General features: G+C 33.5%; 1 protein-coding gene across 1 annotated transcript; it reads left to right on the top strand.

Moving 5' to 3' along the window:
- The first annotated feature begins 3,911 nt into the window (after positions 1-3,911).
- LOC120158847 (serine/threonine/tyrosine-protein kinase HT1-like) lies at positions 3,912-8,914 on the top strand. Its single transcript, XM_039169577.1, has 3 exons — positions 3,912-4,385; positions 6,705-7,160; positions 8,623-8,914. Exons 1-3 carry the CDS (start codon positions 4,026-4,028, stop codon positions 8,848-8,850), a joined length of 1,044 nt encoding a protein of 347 aa, XP_039025508.1. The 5' UTR covers positions 3,912-4,025; the 3' UTR covers positions 8,851-8,914.
- Positions 8,915-15,603: the final 6,689 nt, after the last annotated feature.

The raw sequence follows: 15,603 nt of genomic DNA, 5'->3' as shown, positions 1-15,603 counted from the left end.
AGAGTATATGAACATAAAACAAACTTATACCAAGTTATTTTCAATTCAGTTATACTTGAAATCATCAGGACATATATAAAACATTTTATGTTAAATCACTTATAATAAATGTAAAGTTTAACTTTCTCACTTATATGTCATAATCTGCACTTTTCAAAATTTCTTTATTTTATAGACCAAGGTATATAAATGAGAATGCAATGTGAGTCACTAAATATAAATATGCACTTTTAGTGTCAGTTAAATATATTAATACAATATACATTGTGTCCAATGTACCAATAATCAGAAATATCATAGTACCATTATCACTTTACTATGTATTGTATTCCCAAGAGAACAATAATACCAAAATCATATCTACTATGTAACGAATGCAACTGCGTATAATAATACCAAAATCACATCTATTATGTACTCAGTGTACTCAAAGCTTTTTAAGTGCTCTTTTCCTTTCCCTTATCATTCACTTCACCTCAATTGAACTTGGATGGTTCACACACATCAATTACAAAGCAACTAAAATCAAAGACACATGTTAACATCCATTTTAACCATGCGTACAAATATAATGAATTCTCTAAAAATTCTTTTGATGCTTAATCAAAACTAATTACTCTTCATACACTTCAAATTAACATTGAATACCAAAATTTCACTAAAACCTTATTTTCTCTCTCTTAGGGTTTCAATGACTAAATTAGGGGTTTTCACATTTCCATTCCAAATTTAATAATTTAACTGTCAAAATGAAGCTTATATGATGGCAAACAACATGAACACTTCAATTTCATCAAAACCTTAATCCCTAATTGATAACCCTAATAGTCGAATATACCATGGTGTGTTCGCACATGAATTTTTGCTTCAAACAACATTCTATAGCTTGTACAACATTTAATCCTTCATGATAACATCAAAACAAGCATGAATAAATTTTTCCTAATTCTCTTCTTCATGGCCTAACCTTGTATATCAACTTATCCATGAAATTCATCTTAATTCAAGCATGAAAGAGATAAATAAACAATTAATCTTTCAAGTCCAAAACCCAATTTAATCCATAAGTCTTAATCTTTCTTTCTTTAAATTCGTGTATTTCAAATCAACCAAAACCATAAATTAATGGTACCAAATTGAAGATAATTCAAAGAAGAACAAAACTGTATTTCATGGCTTCACCTTAAATCTTAATCAAAATACTTGAAAATTAAATTAAAATGTTTTCCCACTTACCTTAAGAAAGTCTTGAAATTTCTAAATCAATTATTTAAGTCATTTGTAATCTTTTAAATAAAAAGATTTTAAAATTCATTTTATTATAAAACGATCCCTTTACCCTTAAAATCCAATGCTCACAATTATACCACATGTCAAAATATTCATCCAATGTCTAAGAGTAATCCATGAAGTTAATAGTTACTAACTTTGCCATTATAAAATTCCATAATTACAATCTTGTCATTTTTCATCAAATGACTTAGATGTAACATGAACATTCAATTTAAATATAATGGTTCATATTAAATCTTATCATTTTAAAGTGTGGAAATGACATTTTTTTACCTCTCTCTATCATCTAACAAAATATCTCAGATTTTTTATTTGATCCGATTATTCAATTTTTTTTTTCTAACTTTAATACTTTATAGCCTTTAACACAAATTTCGTACAAAAAATATGAGTAACAGGAAAACATCATTCTTGGGGGTAAACTATTCATTCATGGGATAAAAATAACTATTTTGAGAAAATTACTATTTTGATCCCTAAACTTTCCTAAATCTATACTTTAGTGACCAACTTTTAATTTATTCATTTTGGTCACTAACCAAAATTTTAAGGTGTTACATTTAGCTATAATAGCTCGTTTATTTATTTAAGGTTAAGATTTGTTTATTTATTTAAAATCATTAAATGAGAACTTAAAGATTGAGATCATATATATAAATATATAGGTGACGATGGGTATGTTTATACGCGCATTATCCTTAGATTTATTGGTGAGTAGGGGTACAAATAAGACATATGCTAACTGAGCTATTTGAGTTTGACTAAAAAAAACCTTTTGTTACGTGCGTCATGCAATTTAGAAAATTTAGTTTCAAAAAAAAAAAAATACAAAATATAAGCTCAAAACTTAAATAAAAGAAAACATCTTTCAATGAAACAAAATATTGCAATGGTTTCCTTTCCCCCAAAATTCTACATGAAATTGGTGATGGAATACTAATTACCAGATACAACACAATCAGATACACCTAAAATATAAAATAAAAATTTATTTTTTTCTCCAAAAATCTGTCGTCTGACTTATCGCATGCTTAATTTCAATCTTTCGACGAAAAAATCATCATTCATTCTCAATGTTTAATGTATGACGCAATATGAAAGTTTAATAGTTTAATTTAAGGTTAAAAAATGATAGAAAATGTATGTAATCAAAGATGTTATAAAAACATAATATTTTTTATTGAATGTAACTTAAATTGTTAATTTTTTTAATATTTTCGGTTTAATCAAAAAAATTATCTTTTTTATAACATTTTTTTTTGTTGATAACTGAAATTATAATATTTTTAGTAATATTTTTAATTTAATCGAAAATGTTAAAAAATTAACATTTTAAGTTGTATTCAATTAAAAATATTATATATTTTAATTTTATTTTCAATTGCGTCTATTCCTTCATTATTCTTTAACCTTGAATTAGACTGTCGTATAATAAAATTATCTCAAAAGATGCTAATTTTTCTTTTCTTTTCTTGAAATCTTTAGATATGATGATTCAATTGAAGTGAAGTTGTTAGAAGTGATTGATCTCTTAGATATAGATATACACTCGTGTTGTGATTTTAGTTTTAACGGTTTTGCTTTAAGTTAGTTTGAGATTTTTTTGCCGGAAGTTGACTGTTTTGAGTAACAACTCAAATTATTTATTGAAATTTGTAACGAGGGAATGACAAGTTTTAATAAAAAATTATATTTTATAAAATTTGTCTATAAAACTTATCTTACTCTCGTGATGAATTTAATAATATATTATAATTTATAAAATTGTTGCGACGAATTCTAAATTACTATAATAAATGCTACATATCCCTAATCATTTTTTTTCACCAATCGTGTTTTCTAATCCCTTTTTCGCTCATAATATTTTTCTAATTTTATCAATTTACTTCAATGTGAAGTTAGTTAATTAAATAATTAAATGCTGAGAAAACTCATGTTCCTTCTTATCCATTGTTTTGTTAATGATATAAAATGTATGAATTACAGAAAATAAAAACAAAAAAATTGTATTAGCTTTAAAGACCCAAAATTTCTAATCATATTTGTGAAGATAAGATAAAGGAAAGAAGAAAAGCAAAAAAGCAATTTTTCTCTCTCTCACTAATTTGATAATTTGACGTTTCCTTTTTAATAAATAAAAGTTTGATGATACTATTATTAATGTTAGACCCTTTTTAGAAATTCCTCTCGTTATCTCAATTCTTCCTCTCTTTTAGTCTTAGCTGTTTGACGCTTTGAATCTCTGAAGAAAAAAGATAAAGCTTTCTCCCCAAAACACTTTTCAGGTTTCTCAATTCTCCATGGCTGTCATTTTTAACCATGTTCACCAACAAGCCTATCATTGATCTAGCTTTCTGGTTTTTTTCCCAAACAAAAAATAAAGAAAGATGAAAAATCCAGCTGGTGTGGATTCCTGTTTGCCCTTCTTGTCATTTTCATCTGATCCCTGAGTTGAGGCTTTGAGATTTTGTAAGAAAATAAACAAAAAACAAAGGGGTTGATTCTTCATTTTTGTCAAGTTTCTGTCTTTCAAAACACAAGAATTTGTTTCGAATTATGTTACTTCAAGTTTGAATTCTATAAATAATTAGATATGAGTATCCGTATACTATCACAATCATAACCTATAATGTTTACATTTTCTTGCTTCAAAATCTGGGCAGTGTTTTTCTTTTTTTAAAGTCCAGCATTGGGTTGATTTGATGATTTTCTTTGAGTTTTAGTGCTAACCCATGAAGAATTTTTACTGCTTTAAGCAAATCTCAAACAATGTTAAGTCAGGGAGGAGACTTTCACTTGGAGAATACAAGAGAGCTGTTTCATGGTCCAAGTATTTGGTTTCCACTGGTGCTGAGATTAAAGGAGAAGGAGAAGAAGAATGGAGTGCCAACATGTCACAGTTGCTTATTGGCAACAAGTTTGCTTCAGGGAGACATAGTAGGATTTACAGAGGGATATATAAGCAAAGAGATGTGGCCATTAAAATCATCAGCCAGCCTGAGGAGGATGAGAATTTAGCTAATTTTCTTGAGAATCAGTTCATATCTGAAGTGGCTTTGCTTTTTCATTTGAGGCATCCCAATATCATCACTGTGAGTTCTATCTGATTATCTTTGCTATCCTTTTGCCTGCATTATATTTGTGCTGAAAGGGATCCATGTCATCCATTTATGTTTGAATGATGCATCCTTCTTTGGTGTGGATTTGGGGAATGTGATGTTGATGACATAAAGAAAACATAGTGATCTGCTTTCTGCCTCCTGCTTTTTTGATTTGATTGTGACCAACAGGAATTTAAATTGTGGTTGCCTTTATCGTGATTGTCGCAATAGCGGGTGCTATTGCCATCATTGCGGATATCGCAGTTGTGAAATAACGGTTTGCACCTTTACCTCTATATAACGGCCCTTATTCCGATAGCGGACCACTATTTAAATCCCTCGTGACCACGTTCATAAAATTGTATCATATCAAGAGTTTGGTGAAAAAGATTGCTGAAAATGAGTAGATCATAACATATCCAGTAGGACAGCAACTTTTCTGGAATGAGAATGAGCTGGGGGAATCAAACTACTTTATCTTGAAAAAGGGAAGAATGTGCTTATTTCCCCTTTATAAGATCCCAAACCAGGGGTTTAAATTTTAGTTGCAGCTGTATTTTTGGTCACATTGCATTTATCGGTTGCGGACATCTATTGCGGATATCATGGTCGTGATTTTCTTTTAAAAGAGTTGATTTTTTTTTAAAAAAGGACCTGATTTAAAAAAAAATAGAATAGCTGAGCAATAGCGGGAATAATGGCATGCTATTGCCGCAATTAGCCCCTACCCGTTAAATTGCTTCTGTGATCCTATGCTATTGGTGTGATACCACTATTTTCCGCAATAGTGATTTTGGATGCTGCCATCGCTATTCTGCTACCCGGCCGCGTTTTGGATCCCTGATTCCAACTTATAAAGGTCTTTAGCCTTTGAAATGAGTCAATTAACAACAGCAACAATACTAAGCTATACTCTTGATGTAGCCTCACTTTGGTTCGAATTTGTGACCATTTTCTTTTCACCCTATCATTTTGCAACCTTTTATTCAGTTTTGGGGGTTGGGGGATGGAATGAACGTTGCTTAGCTCTTAAGTTGGCATTAATTGAGCCAGTGTTTATCATACCTATCAGAGACATGTGGGATTTAATTCACTTACTGTTGCAATGTGGATTCCTTCAATTTGCCCATGTTACTAGCCTTGATAAAAAAAGTTCCTTCCTTTACAAAAGTCTGGCATCATAACCTGATATGGCCATAAGGTACCATAAATCGGTTACTAGTTCCTATTGATGGATGATTCCTAATGTGAAAGAATAACCTGAGTCTGATGGCCATAGGTGTCACTTTATTATCTTAAATTTATTGTTTGCAAACTGGCAAAAAATTTTCCAAGATATTTTTCTCACTTTGAACTTCTCTAAAGTTGTGCTACTGTGATTGTTTGGTTTAGGAATTTCTTCCACTAATGTGCTTTTGTGGCCATATATTCATGCTTATCTCTTGAGGCACAGTAATGAATTATGATGTTATTACCTTTTCTCCTTTTGTAAATTCTACTGCAGATAACTGTCCTAGTAGTTGGTTGTTATACTAAAGGCACTGCTTTATAAGATGGAAAGAAAATTGAAAAGATGAAAAATTGAAAGAATAGAAAAGCAGAAAGATAGGAAAATATATTTTTTTTCTTTCAATGGAATGTTCTTTAAGAAGATGTAAAAAATTGATAGAAAAAGCAAGGTTTTCCCTTTCATTGGTGGTTGTTACTTGTTAGAGTTGAGAAATACAAGGGAAAGAAACTGAAATTTTAATAAATGCATGATTTTTAAGCTTACTTTTCTCTCCCTATTTCATTCCAATTTGGAATGATTTGTTTTTAAGCATTAGAATGGAAAATCTTCATCTTTCCTACTTTCTTTCCTCGCTTCTCTTTCCTACTACCAATCACACTCAAAATCTATTTTCTTTAATCTTCTTCATTCTCCTCATCCACCCTTCCACTTTCCTACTCCACCAAAGACACTCAAAATGTTGTATCTGTGATTTTCTTGGTGCTAACTTTAAAATTATGGAAGCAGCTGAAACAAATTAAATTTTTTTACCATTTTTCATAACAAACAACAGATTATTTATTCCCCTTGGCGTTCATGAAATATTCAAAACCAAAAAAGAATGAAAAGACCGTTTGAATCACCTAAACCTACTCACTTACTTCCTGTGGGCATGCCAGCAACCATCTGCATAACTTACAGTATAATAAGCTGAAGCTTTTCTGCTCGATAAGTAACTGCTATTCTTTAAATATTTTAAAGATTGGGGCTTCCTTTCTCTTAGTTGTTTACTAATTATTGTTTCTTCACCCTCCAATCAGTTTGTTGCAGCCTGTAAGAAGCCTCCTGTGTTCTGTATAATCACCGAGTATCTTGCGGGTGGCTCACTAAGAAAGTATCTGCATCATCAGGAGCCATATTCAGTCCCACTTGATTTAGCTCTAAAATTAGCTCTTGATATTGCACGTGGGATGCAGTACCTTCATTCACAAGGAATACTTCACAGGGATCTCAAATCAGAAAACTTACTCCTTGGAGAAGATATGTGTGTGAAAGTGGCAGATTTTGGTATTTCGTGCTTAGAATCTCAGTGTGGTAGCGCAAAGGGATTTACAGGTACTTATCGGTGGATGGCACCTGAAATGATTAAAGAGAAACATCATACAAAGAAAGTTGATGTTTACAGTTTTGGCATAGTCCTCTGGGAACTTTTAACAGCTCTGACACCGTTTGACAACATGACTCCTGAACAGGCTGCATTTGCAGTCTGCCAAAAGGTAAAGAACCTAACTCATTCTCGGTATGAATCTTCAATGTTATTAAGATTCTCTTTTGTGCATGTTTCGTTTTTTTTTTCTTCTCTCCCTCGCTCTTTTACTGTTCTGTTTATTAAGGTCATGGATTTGTTCTGATTTGCCAGTTACATACGAAATAGGAAGCCGGATAGTGATGATCCGATATGATTTATATTGAGGACTTACTAACTCATAAGTGATTAGTTTTACACTCGTGAGATTCCAACGATCTCCCTTCCCTTTTCTCTTAATGGAAGTGCTAATGTGCTAATACTATGCTGAAATAATGCTCCATGAAAATTGATTTGATTTGGTGAAGTTCTCTACTTGAGAAACATTTATATTGAGGAGTTACCTAATTCACATATAAATGATTTGTATCGGGCAGATATATGATAAACATGTTAACATTTATTCTGTTATTATGCATGTCTTTGATCATTGATCTATAGACCCAGAACTAGGTGATGGTAATCTTTGTGAAAGAATATGGAGATAGTGATGCAGCATCTAAAATCAATTTTTCAGTTGGCATTGAAGTGAGTACGATATGCAAATAGAACTTTATCCTGATTGCTGACATACTCCTCGGAGTGTGGACCAGTAAGTGGTACTCGTCATTATTTTCATCAAAATTTCGAAAAGGAAATGAGTTTATTTACATTGTTTCCTTTTCCTATTGAACATAACTTCTAACCCCCAATAACCAGCAATTTCTTGTGATCTTTTCAACCACTTGGACAGTGGGCATGCTGTACTGTCAACAGTGGGGTGTGCTTTGTGCTCTTTCGTCGGTAAACATGGCAGAATGCTAATAGCAATGTTTCTAAGGTGCTGAACCTTGACAGTAAACGTTCTTGAGTTTAACAAATAGCTTAATGAGTGTTTGTATTGTGATTGCCTCAGTTTAATGCACCGTTCTGTCCGCACTAGGTTGTGCAGGGACTACGTTCAATGCACAGATACGTATGCCAATTTTGCAAGTCTATTATTTATCTCTGTGATATAAATGTCTTTGTATATTTTTCCCATTCATTGTGAATGAACGTCAATGCAAGATAATATGCTCAATGATCAGTTAGTAGCACCCTATTACAATCTCATCTTTCAGGTTGCTAACAGCAGAGACAAGTATTAGGCATAATAAAAGCTGATAAATTTGTAATGCAGTGTCTTATGTTGTGAAAAACTAACAATGTCAGCTAACATCGTCTTTCCGTACATATGTTAGGGTCCGGTTTTAGTGGGCTGTTAGAACTTGATTAAATACCGAGCCTTTAAGCATCAATGTAAGTAGCTGCATAAGCATGTTTACCGAGTTCAAACATTATCGTTCATGAATTTCTAGAGGCTCATGAGCAGTCTTGTTGGAGGAATGGTGTTGATCATGTTCTAAATAAAATGATTGATTTTCTTCATCTTATAATTTCCGGGATTCATGCAGAATGCAAGACCGCCACTGCCCTCCTCATGCCCTCTTGCGTTTTGTCATCTCATCAACCGATGCTGGTCGAGCAATCCTGATAAACGACCACAGTTCGATGAGATAGTTTTGATTTTGGAAAGGTATACCGAGTCGCTCGAAGAGGATCCGGAATTTTTTAAAACTTATAAACCTTCAGGTCGTACTGTTTTGAGATGCCTACCAAAATGTATGGATGTGCATTATTGATCTGTTGCCTTAAAAACCTAAGATGTACTGTGTGATGCTAATGCGAAGTGTACCATATTATATACTTGTGCAGGTAGGTTCAGATGTTCAACCGAACTTGACAGTTACGATGTTGATGTAATATTTCATGGTATTGATACGACGATCTGGTAACTGATGATGTGACTAATGATAATATTATTCTTCTTAATAGGGCGAATTTTGATTTTTTAAATAAAAAAAACTTATAGGAAAAAGTAAGCAGAGAAAATTCTATTTCATGCGAGATTTTTTCTTTGCATTCTTAATAATTTTATCCGCACTATGGGTATAGACCTAATACAATCTTATAGGTTCATTCTTTTTAATTTTATTAAGGACTCCTAAAGTTTTCAATTTTATTATTTTTATAACTGAGGAACAATAATTTAATTATTTTTCTATGATTTGTTAATGTAATATTAAATTAATTGAATAAAATAATATAATCTATTTTTGTTCTATAAGGCATATTTTTTAGTTTTTGCTCAAGATTTATAACTAAATATCCCCAACTTTTTTTTAATTTTATAAATAGTCCCTACATTCTACATTTATAACTAAGGGCCCATAATTTAATCATTTTCTATGGTTTATTAATGTAATATTAAATTAGTTTTTTCAATAATACATTTTCGTTCTATAGGGTTTTTTTGAGTTTTTGACCGAGGTTTATAACTAGGGTCCCCAAATTTTTGAAGTTTATAAAATAGTCCATACTTTCTACCTTTATAATTGAGGGTTCATGATTTAAATGTTTTTCTATGATATATTAATATAATATTAAATTAATTGTTCAAAATAATAAAATATATTTTAGTTATATATGACTTATTTTTTAATTTTCGCTCAAGACCTCAAAAATATTCGAGACGACTCTTCAGATGGAATCAGTTCGAATTTTGTGAACGAAAAACTCGAGATTAAGTTAGAATTAAGTTAAAGTTAAAAATATTTAACCCAGACCGACTTTAAAATATTTAATTATTATGTAATGTATTTACGAAAATACAAATATATAGTATTTATGTTTTCTCCTTTCATTTCCTCAACCGCTCCAAGCTCTCGTTTTTCTCTTTAACTTTTCCTTTCCTTCAAGCTCCCATCTAGTTACGAGGCATTATTTTGTTGAGTCATCGATTATTAAAAGATATAAAATGATTATTAGATTATTTATATGTTTCAAACGTGATAAAAGCCTTAAATTTTAAGGTAAAGTAAGCAAATGATTTCTTAATTATGAGACATTGTTTTGTTGAGTCACCGACTATTAAAAGATATAAAATGATTATCATACTATTTATATGTTTCAAACTCCTCATTTTTCATTAAAGAATTGACGATCGTCTGAGTTGTATGTTAACTTGTTGACTGAGATATGATAAAATTATATTTTAATGATGTCTAGAAGCACCGTCATTAGTTTCAAACATTGGCTCGATGACATATTATTTCAAGCATTAACTCAACGAAATAATATAAACAGAAATTTGATCCACAAAATACAACCCAAATGATTATGTGATCAAATTTTATTATATCTCAGTCAATAAATTAACGTTTAGCTCCGTCAAATGATTATGTAGTCATAGGAAAGGAAAACACTATAAAAATACATAAAATCATATCGACAATGTCGCACTCCTTCTAGGCCTTCACAGCGTATTACCTCGAAGCCACCCTCGGTACAGGTTCGATACCAGATCTAGTAGTACCTTGGCTATGCTAATCGGAATGATAGAAACCACTTCTCGAGGATCCCCAACCCCTTTGAGCAGATGATATCGACCTCTGAATCGAGACTAGTGTCACACTCTGTGCCGTAAGAGAATCTCGAATGAAGTGGTCAAAAGATCCAAAACCAAAATAAGCCTTTAACACTTGATGACTCTCTCATTTATTTATGTTACCATAATGCATGCATCTAGGGCGAATCATGAACCTTACAGATCCACTGACAACTAATTGTTGGGGAAAATGGGTTATTTCCCACACGAACGTAGTTTTAAAATTGACCTAAAATGTCAAGATTAAAACCACCAAAGGTTGCACAGCGGATAAACCTGTCAAACTATTGAATATTGAAACACAATGGAAAAGAACCGAATAAAAAACAATAAAGGAGAGAACACACCAAATTTACGAGGTTCGACAAGAATATCGTCTACTCCTCGGGCACCACACCGGATGATAACTTCACTATATCGCCAATATTACAACAAATGGAATTCTTTAGAATTCCCAAAGTGGGAGAATGAAGAATACAAGAGGAAGAGAGAACTTGTTTTTGGGATGATTTCTAATGGAAATACTTAGGCCTATTTATAGTTGAGTTTCAAGAACAATATGTTCAAAGTTTGGCTACCAACCAAGATGAAATTTCTAATAAGTTGGCCACCAACCAAGATGAAATTTCCAACTTGCAAACTTAATTTCTAGACAAATCTAACAAATCTCCACCTTGGCTTGAAATTACCAGGCCTACTCAACTTCTTCAACTCCCCAAATTTGTAGTGCCTCTAATTGCGCTCACAAGCGCCACACACCCGAAGGTGTTCATACTTTCAGGATGTTAATCAAGTTCAAACATTGATTGAACTTGATTACTGTTACCACCTTGGTCATCATATCTGCAGGATTTTCTGATGTCGCAATTTTCTGAAGTAGAATCTTTCATTCTTCAAAGATCTCCCGCACAAAGTGATACCTCACGTCGATATGCTTAGTCCTTGAATGGTAGACTTGATTTTTCGCTAAGTGAATAGAACTCTGACTATCACAATAGAGACTAATGTGACTTTGAACAACTCCCAAGTCTTCCATCAACCCGTTAAGCCAAATTGCTTCCTTTACAGCCTCTGAAAATGCCATGTATTCTGCCTCTGTAGTAGACAAGGCCACCGTAGATTGCAATGTAGACTTCCAACTTACTGGGGCTTTAGCAAGAGTAAACAAATACCCAGTAGTTGATCGACGCTTATCCAAATCACCAGCATAATCGGAATCAACATATCCAACCATACACTGACCAAGTGCTTCATCCTGTTCAAAAACTAAACCAACATCCACGGTTTGTTGGAGATACTGTAGAATCCATTTCACAGCTTGCCAATGTCCTTCTCCAGGATCATGCATGTACCTGCTCACAACTCCAACTGCTTGTGAAATGTCAGGACGCGTACACACCATTGCATACATCAAGCTCCCAACTGCATTAGCATATGGAACTTTTGCCATATACACTCGTTCTTCGTTAGTTTTAGGAGATAATTGAGAACTAAGTTTCAAATGAGAAGCCAATGGGATACTTACATGTTTGGTATTTTCATTCATGCCAAAACATTGTAATACCTTTCTCAGATACTGCTTCTGTGTTAAACAAAGCTTCCCTCTCTGTCTATTTCTAGTTATCTCCATACCAAGAATCTTCTTGGCCTCACCTAGATCTTTCATCTCAAACTCTTGTAGCCATACTTCTGCTCCCTGGAAAGACAAGATCGAATCGTGCTACACGCAAAACGATTGATTGTTCCTCATTCTTTCTCCTCCATATATTCGGGCTTTTCTTCCTCAATGGCGATGTCTAGACCTTGTTGGAATAAAGCGTCTAACACCTCGCCTTGCCACATGCCAAAATGATCGGATCCATCGAACAACTCCACCGAGAAATTTGCATTTGACATCACCCTCCTCACCGGTCCAGATGAAGAGCTTGATGTCTCAACTGATCCGTATTTTGGCATTTTAATTTTAACGAACAATATTCAATATCACGAACTGTATCTTTTCAGCAACGGAACCACCAGGATAACCTCAACCGAAGCTCTGATACCAATTGTTGGGGAAAACGGGTTATTTCCCACACGAACATAGTTTTAAAATTGACCTAAAATGTCAAGATTAAAACAACCAAAGGTTGCACAACGGATAAACCTGCCAAACTATTGAATATTGAAACATAATGGAAAAGAACCGAATAAAAAATAATAAAGGAGAGAACACACCAAATTTACGAGGTTCGACAAGAATATCGTCTACTCCTCGGGCACCACACCGGATGATAACTTCACTATATCGCCAATATTACAACAAATGGAATTCTTTAGAATTCCCGAAGTGGGAGAATGAATAATACAAGAGGAAGAGAGAACTTGTTTTTGGGATGATTTCTAATGGAAATACTTAGGCCTATTTATAGTTGAGTTTCAAGAACAATATGTTCAAAGTTTGGCCACCAACCAAGATGAAATTTCCAACTTGCCAACTTAATTTCTAGATAAATCTAACACTAATCACTAAAGTAGATTCCAAAGGTCTTCTACGGGACTCAAACCTACACCTACGATCGAAGCTCTAACCTATCCTCCGACACTACGCAACTGAAGATCTCCATGATCCTTGAAAATCTCTAGCCTTTTTGGGGGAAGTCTGTTGTGTCCTCATTAGCTCAAAGGTCCCCAGACTCTACCTCACAAAACTACTCTTTAATTGGACTATCATATTCTATACCCTCTCAATTGCCTTAGCCTGATGGGTAAGCTCAACGAAAATCTTTGGTACATACCCTCTCTGAACCTCATATACCTCAAGTCCTCAGAAGCCACAAGCTCTGGTGCGTAACAGATCAAGCGTAGGAAGCCTCTTATACTAAAATATAGATCAGTGACCCTGCGTCAACTAAGCAAAATGCATCCATAGATCGTCTGTATAAGCCTCCCAATATATTTCTACCTGAACTCCAATAGAAAATACCCTCACGTGGGACGCTCAGGCTCTAAGCTCCATGATCTCCTACTAGTCTATAGCATCACCCTTCAACAGGGCAGTGATGCTTTCCAGATTTCTCTCGGAGGTGATATGCAGCTGGAAAAAAGGTATAAAAAGTCTCTTTAAGCTATTGGTCTGCAGCAATGGGGTCGTATTTCCTAAAACCAAGGAAATCTATCATCTAGTATCGATGAAGCCTTTCCATTAAAGACTTTTTTGGTGGTGCAAAAGGTGGGGTTGATGGTACAAGTGGGGTAGGTGGAACGACTAAGGCTCTGGGTATGGCGTGCTTAATATGCATACGGGATAGGGTCAGATATCAAAAAAAGGTTACCTCCTCAAACCCTGTATCTACTAGAATGAAATATTCTTTAGAATCCATAACGAACTCATCGCTGACATCAGCAGCCATAGAAGTTTGAATCTTGTCTTAAACCACATTACTAGGAGTGAAATCGTCTATCGTGACTCTGAAATTCAGAAGAAATAGAGGTTATTATCTCCATTCTAGATTTGTAAGTATTTTTGACACTCTAGAGGTATGTACGTTGCTAATACTTATCAACTCTAACTCACAGATCCTAGGAAAGAAAAACATGATTCTTTATTGCCACTAAATATTACATCTAAATCCAACTCAAAATCTGGAGGATCAAGTTATCAAAAAGAACCACCGAAGCAGCTAACCATATTTTAAAACAACTATCATATTCGTAATTTAAAACATAATTAAAAACATATATATTCATTTACAAAATAATGGATCTTCCAAAATTACAATCCAAATAAAAATATTAAGTATTTTTAAACATAGAGTTACAACTTAAATACATATAAGGTCATTGAATATTACATGCCCATTAAAAATTCAAGACGTACTCTGATCAATAGATCCAAACTGGAATCATGAATTGGTGATATCTCTTTTATCTGCCTTCCTAACAACCTACAAAAGGAAACTTATGAGTGTTCAGAATCATTAATCTTTGCTCGTTATTTCTTCGGTTTTGAGGAATTATTACTGCTAAATTGGTCGCGTTATCTTTGTTTTTCGTGCAGGTCCTTACTTTTCAGAATTAGTGACAAAACGGGCGCATTCTGCATTTTTTTTATTATTTGGTCACGGCTGGAGACATGGGCACGACTCTGGGCATGACGCGGTCTAACGTGGCAGTTTCTAGAAGGTTCAGTCAGCGACGGTTTCTAGAAGACTTCCTCCGCACGCCTTCTGGAAGATTGGCGAGCAGAGTTGCATTAGGAGACTAGTTTAAGTTTGAATTTAAATTAAAAAAATAATTATCTTTAGGATTATTTTATTTGTTTTCTTTGTTTATCCTTTAGGCTTTGAGAGGCTATAAATACCCACTTGGGGTAAGCCTAAACTCATCATTCGAATTACAATCTTCTTTTCTCTCTAGTTTTTATAAAAGTTTTCTCTTTTTACTTTTCAAGTTCTTTTCATTTTTCTTTTATTTTTCAAGCTTTGTTTTCAAAATGCTAAGTATGACTTTTGTCATGCTTAGCTAAACTTTTCATAAGCCAAGAGCTGTCGCGATGACTCAATTCCATCGGGAGAATTGAAACAGACCTTTAATATCTTCGGAATATCTCTCTCAATCTCTTCGCTTATTTTTCAAAATCAAAACAGTTTTCAAAATCAAAGATTGACTTTGGTCAAGAGGTTGTTGCGATTAAATGTGAGGGAGGAAGATTCGGCTTATAGAAAGTAATTCGACTTCCTGGAAACACACTTGGCGAGATAGCTTTGCCAAGAGGGAATTGAGATAGGAATTGACAGTTATTGAAGCAACAATCCGAGTCGGACGCCATGAACTTAAACGGTAATTGATCTACGACAATTGATATTGTTAGAATCAATTACCGAAGCTGAAATCAAAGATTTCCTTGGGTATTCGGTATATAAGATAGAGTCACGGGGATAGCCCTTGTAGACAAAATAACAGATGT

Source organism: Hibiscus syriacus, unplaced genomic scaffold (genome assembly GCF_006381635.1).
Source record: "Hibiscus syriacus cultivar Baekdansim isolate YM2019G1 unplaced genomic scaffold, ASM638163v2 tig00111331_pilon, whole genome shotgun sequence".
Taxonomy (NCBI): domain Eukaryota; kingdom Viridiplantae; phylum Streptophyta; class Magnoliopsida; order Malvales; family Malvaceae; genus Hibiscus; species Hibiscus syriacus.
Note: the sequence above shows the minus strand (reverse complement) of the source record. Positions and strands in the feature narration are given on the sequence as shown.

Bases quoted from the DNA above. Each gene is read 5' to 3' on its own strand.
- LOC120158847 (XM_039169577.1), top strand. From the start codon at position 4,026: ATGAAGAATTTTTACTGCTTTAAGCAAATCTCAAACAATGTTAAGTCA. The intron at 4,386-6,704 runs GTGAGTTCTATC...CCCTCCAATCAG, and splicing joins GGCATCCCAATATCATCACT to TTTGTTGCAGCCTGTAAGAA. The intron at 7,161-8,622 runs GTAAAGAACCTA...GGATTCATGCAG, and splicing joins CATTTGCAGTCTGCCAAAAG to AATGCAAGACCGCCACTGCC.